This window comes from Phyllobates terribilis, unplaced genomic scaffold, assembly GCF_046119375.1.
Source record: "Phyllobates terribilis strain yellow unplaced genomic scaffold, ASM4611937v1 Scaffold_5__5_contigs__length_657084704, whole genome shotgun sequence".
NCBI lineage: Eukaryota > Metazoa > Chordata > Amphibia > Anura > Dendrobatidae > Phyllobates > Phyllobates terribilis.
Genome location: NW_027362765.1, coordinates 425,534,541 through 425,542,338, shown reverse-complemented (window position 1 = coordinate 425,542,338; position 7,798 = coordinate 425,534,541). Strand labels below are relative to the sequence as shown.

At 43.2% G+C, this 7,798-nt stretch overlaps 1 protein-coding gene across 2 annotated transcripts in view; it reads right to left on the bottom strand.

The window, feature by feature from the left end:
* Nucleotides 1-3,275: 3,275 nt before the first annotated feature.
* The window catches only part of BTAF1 (B-TFIID TATA-box binding protein associated factor 1), an 84,417-nt gene continuing 79,894 nt past the window's right edge, over nucleotides 3,276-7,798 (bottom strand). For both annotated transcript variants that reach the window (XM_073685230.1, XM_073685231.1), the window contains exons 35-38: nucleotides 7,252-7,463; nucleotides 6,965-7,124; nucleotides 6,551-6,721; nucleotides 3,276-4,420 (exon numbers count right to left, since the gene is read on the bottom strand). In XM_073685230.1, coding sequence (XP_073541331.1) covers nucleotides 4,274-4,420; nucleotides 6,551-6,721; nucleotides 6,965-7,124; nucleotides 7,252-7,463 — 690 coding nt within the window. In that variant the 3' untranslated portion in view covers nucleotides 3,276-4,273. The remainder of the gene's footprint in view (nucleotides 4,421-6,550; nucleotides 6,722-6,964; nucleotides 7,125-7,251; nucleotides 7,464-7,798) is intronic.

Here is a 7,798-nt window from a genome sequence, read left to right as displayed (position 1 = left end):
TGTAGCCTCCACGTGCCTGTATGACCCCCCTACAATGCCTGGGCATGCTCCTGATGAGGTTGTGGATGGTCTCCTGTGGGATCTCCTCCCAGACCTGGACTAAAGCATCCGCCAACTCCTGGACAGTCTGTGGTGCAACGTGACGTTGGTGGATGGAGCGAGACATGATGTCCCAGATGTACTCAATCGGATTCAGGTCTGGGGAACGGGCGGGCCAATCCATAGCTTCAATGCCTTCATCTTGCAGGAACTGCTGACACACTCCAGCCACATGAGGTCTGGCATTGTCCTGCATTAGGAGGAACCCAGGGCCAACCGCACCAGCATATAGTCTCACAAGGGGTCTGAGGATCTCATCTCTGTACCTAAGGGCAGTCAGGCTACCTCTGGCGAGCACATGGAGGGCTGTGCGGCCCTCCAAAGAAATGCCACCCCACACCATTACTAAACCTCTGCCAAACCGGTCATGCTGAAGGATGTTCTGTGGCAAATGCCAAGCATCCTGCACGGTGTTGGGCTGTGAGCACAACCCACATCTGTGGACGTCGGGCCCTCATACCACCCTCATGGAGTCTGTTTCTAACCGTTTGTGCAGACACATGCACATTTGTGGCCTGCAGGAGGTCATTTTGCAGGGCTCTGGCAGTGCTCCTCCTGTTTCTCCTTGCACAAAGGCGGAGGTAGTGGTCCTGCTGCTGGGTTGTTGCCCTCCTACGGCCCCCTCCACGTCTCCTGGTGTACTGGCCTGTCTCCTGGTAGCGCCTCCAGCCTCTGGACACTACGCTGACAGACACAGCAAACCTTCATGCCACAGCTCGCCTTGATGTGCCATCCTGGATGAGCTGCACTACCTGAGCAACTTCTGTGGGTTGTAGAGTCCGTCTCATGCTACCACGAGTGTGAAAGCACAACCAACATTCAAAAGTGACCAAAACATCAGCCAGAAAGCATTGGTACTGAGATGTGGTCTGTGGTCCCCACCTGCAGAACCACTCCTTTCTTGAGGGTGTCTTGATAATTGTCAATATTTTCCATCTATTGTCTATTCCATTTGCACAACAGCATGTGAAATTGATTGTCAATCAGTGTTGCTTCCTAAGTGGACAGTTTGATTTCACAGAAGTTTGATTTACTTGGAGTTATATTCTGTTGTTTAAGTGTTCCCTTTATTTTTTTGAGCAGTGTATATATGTGTTGTGACACACATACACACACATATACACAGTGCCTACAAGTAGTATTTAACCCCCTGCAGATTTAGCTGGTTTGATAAGATGCAAATAAGTTAGAGCCTTCAAACGAGAGTAGGTTTTATGAACAGAAGCATAAATCTTACAAACCAAAAAGTTATGTTGCTCAGTTGAATTTTATTAAATTTTAAACATAAAAGTGTGGGTCAATTATTATACAACCCCTATGTTTAATATTTTGTGGAATAACCCTTGTTTGCAATTACAGCTAATAATCGTCTTTTATAAGACCTGATCAGGCCGGCACAGGTCTGTGGAGTTATCTTGGCCCACTCCTCCATGCAGATCTTCTCCAAGTTATCTAGGTTCTTTGGGTGTCTCATGTGGACTTTATTCTTGAGCTCCTTCCACAAGTTTTCAATTGGGTTAAGGTCAGGAGACTGACTAGGCCACTCCAACACCTTGACTTTTTCCCTCTTGAACCAGGCCTTGGTTTTCTTGGCTGTGTGCTTTGGGTTGTTGTCTTGGTGGAAGATGAAATTACGACCCATCTTAAGATCCTTGATGGAGGAGCGGAGGTTCTTTGCCAAAATCTCCAGGTAGGCCGTGCTATCCATCTTCCCATGAATGCGGACCAGATGGCCAGGCCCCTTGGCAGAGAAACAGCCCCACAGCATGATGCTGCCACCACCATGCTTAACTGTAGGGATGGTATTCTAGGGGTCGTATGCAGTGCCATCCAGTCTCCAAACTTCACGTGTGTGGTTGGCACCAAAGATCTCGATCTTGGTCTCATCAGACCATAGAACCTTGAACCAGTCTGTCTCAGAGTCCTCCAAGTGATCATGAGCAAACTGTAGACGAGCCTTGACATGACGCTTTGAAAGTAAAGGTACCTTACGGGCTCGTCTGGAACGGAGACCATTGCGGTGGAGTACGTTACTTATGGTATTGACTGAAACCAATGTCCCCACTGCCATGAGATCTTCCCGGAGCTCCTTCCTTGTTGTCCTTGGGTTAGCCTTGACTCTTCGGACAAGCCTGGCCTCGGCACGGGAGGACACTTTCAAAGGCTGTCCAGGCCGTGGAAGGCCAACAGTAGTTCCATAAGCCTTCCACTTACGGATGATGCTCCCAACAGTGGAGACAGGTAGGCCCAACTCCTTGGAAACGGTTTTGTACCCCTTGCCAGCCTTGTGACCCTCCACGATCTTGTCTCTGATGGCCTTGGAATGCTCCTTTGTCTTTCCCATGTTGACCATGTCTGAGTGCTCTTCCCAAGTTTGGGGAGGGTCTTAAATAGTCAGAAAAGGCTGGCAAAAGAGATCTTTAATCCACACATGTGAAGCTCATTATTCTTGGTGCCTGAACTACTTCTTAATACTTTTGGGGGACCAAACAGAATTCTTGTGGTTTGAGGGGTTGAATAATAAATGACACCCTGAATTAACTTTTAACGGATCTACAGTACAAATGTCACAATGCCAAGTTAATTCCGCATGTCAGTCTTTGGGAGAAAAGGGAAAATAAGGTAATGAAGTGTATTACAAAGATTCATAACTTTACAAAGACTCCTGAAAGTGCTGTTTTAACTGCCTAGTTCATGCACCTTCAGAAGCTGTTGGGAGTAGGGATTCTTGGTAGAGCAGCAGTTCTAACACGATTTATAAACAAACTATCTAGAAAAGAAACCATCTGATCATGAGCGAGTGCGGATTCTTCCTCGTACAGCTGAACAGCACTGATATGCCTGGAGCATCCAAAATTATGAAGCTTTGCAAGAAAAAGAAGTAAAATAAGGGAGTTGAGTATATTACAAGTGTCATGCTGAAAGTGATGTTTTAGCTGCCTAGCTTCTACTCACACTCCCCTCATGTGAGCAGTTTTTAGAAATAGTGTTAAAGTGGGGATTCTTGCTAACTTTGTGCGAGCTTCTCCGATACTTTGAGTGTTTGTAATAATGTGCTGTTGTGATATCCCAAAATAAAAGCCATAATAATTTGGTAATTTAGACAAGGCATGAAACCCATGTATAAGGCAGGCTTCTTAAAAATAGGGTCTGCTTAAAAAAAATCAAAACGGAAATGAAGATAAAGACAAGTTATTTTTTATTTTCAGTTTACTTGGAATGATAATTACGGCACGCCACGGGATAAAAGTTGTGACAAGTTTCCATTAGCTTTGCGTTTTCTATAGATTACATAAAGGGGAGATCATTTCTTTCCCACCAACATGTGAGACGAGTCATTCTTTTCTCAGCAAACACTCAAGTCGGGTCACACGCTGCAAGGACAAATATTAAAGGAGGAGCAATGTCTGATGTATACAACAAACTACATATACAAAGGGTAAGAATCCTTTCTGCCTGATGGTACACATAGGAAATCTATATGTGCAAGGGACAGATCATCTATTAACAGGAGAAGCGCATCTGTTGTCCTCGTCCTGACGATATAATCCTAGATCTGCAGCTGCTGAATTAGATTAGCAGAACATGTGCATAATGCAGGAAAAACTCACCAAAACCAATGTTCTTATTGAATTTTTGGACTATTAATCCCCAACCCAAAAAAATTGAGTAAATCAAAAATTTGTTAAAATGTACAACCTTCATAAAAAAAAAATATATTTTTTTAGAAAGCCACATTCATGCCAGCAGCTGAAGGCATAAAACTCAATGTTTAAAATGTGGCTCATGTTCACTGCCGTAGATCTACTGAGTGCACCATGGCCATAGTATGAGGAGGGAGGACGAGTCATCTACTGACAGAGTAACCGGTGAAATAAAAACTTCTCCATATAGGAGAATATTACATGTTCGGAAAAACAGCTGGCAGCGCATGAAGTCCACAGATGTAATGCAAAAGTATAGCGCGGGATCAAGCCTCGGGGGACCCATCTTTTAAGACTGCATATTCATGTGACACATGCTCTCCCATTTCTAGTCTTAACCAATTCTTCCTTTCTTGAAATGAACCAGTTTGGTAAAAACACCAGCGACCACTGTACCATCTCAGGCCCTTGCTGAATATCAGCAACACAAGGGAGATGTAGCAGCAGCCACCGGGGGCTTACAGGGGGGCTTACTTCAGAGAATGCATGAAATTGTCAAGACTGAACTCAGACTCGTACTGCTCCTGGTTCCACAGTTCTCCTAGGTTGTCCAGGACGGACTTCATGGAATTCTTCTCACCCGTTTCAGAGGTCTTCATTTTCTCACTCTTTCCATCCTAAGAAACAAAAAGTAATGCATTACAGATATTGTGGGTAAAAAACAAACCATCACATTGAGAGCAGCATGATATTGGGGCAGAAAGCCTGATTGCAGGCATGTGCGTCACTTGGTCACCAGCTTGCTGTAGTTTCGATAAAACACATTGCATCTGCAGGAGATGATCTCTGCAGGACTAGCTTGCACATGCCAGGTAGTCCAGCTAATCTGTGTAACCCCGCTCACACACCTATTATGGGCAGTTTGTACCCTGGAAGCAGCCAATCAGTGTTGTGGGCGGGGTTACACACATTCTGAACATGGCTACATCTACAGCAGAGAAAACAGGGATTCTATCAGAACTGCACCAAGCAGCCCAGTAAGTGGACACATTGCTGGAATCAGGCTCACTGTCCCTACCTTGTGCTTCTCTCAGATTACATATAGCAAAAACCTGCTGACCGATTCCTTTTAAAAACTAAGAGAAGGCTTAGGTCTTCAGGTTATGTCATCCTCTTAGATGGCAAATATCGGTAAATCAGACCATCTATGACCCCATGGAACAAAGCGGCCTTAACGTTTGTTTAGCACTGCATGCCCATCTAAGTTTCCCCTGCACAGCAGCACTTGAAGCAACCTGACTGCACAGGGAACTACTCATGCACTGAACGCCTTTCATAATTGGGCAATTTGTTTTTTTTTTTTCGATCAATATGGCTATGTGAGGGCTTATTTTTTGCGGGACAAGTTATACTTTTAAACGCCATCACTGGCTTTAACATATCGTGTACAAGAAAATGGGAAAAAAACTTCTAGTGCAGTGAAATTGCAAAAAAAGTGGTTTTGGTTTGTTTTTTTTTACCACGTTCACTGAATGCTAAACCTGACCTGCCATTATTATTCTCCAGGTCATTATGAGTTCATAGACACCAAACATGTATAGGTTCTTTTTTATTTAATTGGTAAAAAAAAAAAAACTAAATTTTTTTTTTTTTTTTTTTTTTTTTAGCAAACGAATAAAAAATGGCGCCATTTTCCGAGACCTGTAGCGTCTCCATTTTTCAGGATCTGGGTGACGGGGTGTTTTTTGTGCGCCGAGCTGACGTTTTTATCGATACCATTTTGTGGTAGATCAGATGTTTTGATTGCCCGTCATTGCAATGTTGCGACGACCAAAAAAAACGTTTAGAATTTTTTTTCTCGTTACGTCGTTTACTGATCGGATTAATTATTATTTTTTTTATATATTGATAGATCGAGCGATTCTGAACACGGCGATACCAAATGTGTGTATGTGGGTTGTTTTTTGTTTTTTTAATTATTTTTATTTTGAATGGGGCGATTTAAAAAAAAAACAACATTTCTTTTACACTTTCCGCTTGCTTCAATGGTCTCCATAGGACTGTCAGAGATTAACAGCGCCATTTAACTGGTTAACAGCAGCAGGTGGATCGCGATTCCACCCGCGGCTGTTGCGGGCACATGTCCGCTGTATAAAATCAGCGGACATGTGCCCGGTTCAGTGCCGAAGCCTGCGCTGAACCGAGGGTGATGACCTGGGGCGTACTAGTATGCCCCAGGTCATAAGGGGTTAATACGACCAGCCAAAAATCATACACTAGGATCAGACATTGGATGTGCGCATATATCCAAAGTTGAAAATGAACTAAAACGTAGGCAGAGGCTGTGGGGGGATTTCTACAGATTTAAAAAAAACAAAACACACTGGGCCTGTTTTTTTTGTTTTTTTTATAGACGTCCAAGCTCTGGGATCCTTATCAATCCCATCATAAAGAAGAGGCACATCCTAGCGATACCACAATCAATTCATAAAATGGGTAAACCCCTTTAAATCTAGAAGCTAACATCTCAGGATTTAAAAAGGTCTGAATAATATATATTCTTTTATTAACAATATAAAATTTTATAAAAAAATAAATAAAATATAGTATATATTCAATAAAAATAAATTAATATAAATAAAAAATAGAATAAAATACAACTAATGCTACTAATAATTCAGTTAAAACTGGCCTGAGTTAATACAAGATACAACCTCTTTGACCACATCGACATACATTTATGCAGTGCTGCGTTTAGTGATCTGTGTACTTCTATACTGCAAAATATAGTAATGATCCAGACTCACCTTGTCAAGTGTGAACAGGTCCAGCAGCTGGTCAGTGCCCATACTCTGTAAGCTGGCATTTTCCTGGCTAATTACAGTATTTGCAATACTCATTTTGAATTTCTGCAGACCCATAATCTTCTCCTCCAGCGTTCCTCTTGTAATAAGCCGGTACACATTTACTACACGTTTCTGCAAGAAAAAAAAAAAAAAAAAAAGTGAAAATAAATGACTTTACCAGAACTAATATTTTTGCATCAATAATACCGTGAATTAACCATATCACAATCTCCTGAAGTCAGCAGAAAATCTTACATTGTTTGCACAGGCAGACGGTTAAGTACCTGATGCATGGGATACAGCGAGCTGCTTTGTGACGGCTCGGTATTTAGTTTAGAGCAGATGCACATAGCCATGATGGCGTCATAACCTTACCTGGCCAATACGGTGCGCCCTGTCCATTGCCTGGAGATCCCTCATTGGATTCCAGTCATGTTCAACAAACACTACAGTGTCCGCACCAGTCAGGTTGAGACCCAGGCCACCCACATGGGTGGTCAGCAGCAAGACATCTATAGATGGGTCATTATTAAACCTGAGGGGGGAAAAAAAAAAAAAAAGATAAAACTAAGAAAGGAAGACAAAGTACTTAATGATTAAAAATTCAGAAAGACCCAAAAGGATGAACAATGGCGTATCCACAAAGTGGGCCTATAACTCACCTGGACACAATGGAATGTCTCTGCCCGGCAGGTATACTACCGTCCAGCCGTAAATATGTAACGGAGGGCAAATGAGGCTTCAGGAGGTCGTGCTCCACTATATCCAACATGCTCTTTAGCTGACAGAAGATCAATACTCTGTGCTGGGCTACCACGGCTTCAGTGCCACTCTCAGGCGTGCCGGCATTACCCAAACCGCAGTCCAACAGCAACTGCAAGAAAGTTACAACATTAATATTCATTTGCAAAATATATATATATTTCTCTCTATATCTATATTGTAAGGTGGCTAATGGTCACATAGTCTATGGGGGGTATGTGTCACAGAGATGGCTGTCCTCTGATGTAACCCGGAGTGTTTCTCGTGCACGTAGGCACTAAGAGGATCATGAATTGCACCTGGGATCGTGTTATGGGTAGCTGAGAGAGTTGAGCGGGTCTGGCTGCCCACATACCTCACCTCTGGGTGTGGTTAAAAGCCTATAAAATGGAGGTTGTTTGGCACATGGTCTGTGTCTGGAGGGAGAAGGCCTCCTGTGTGTGTGGT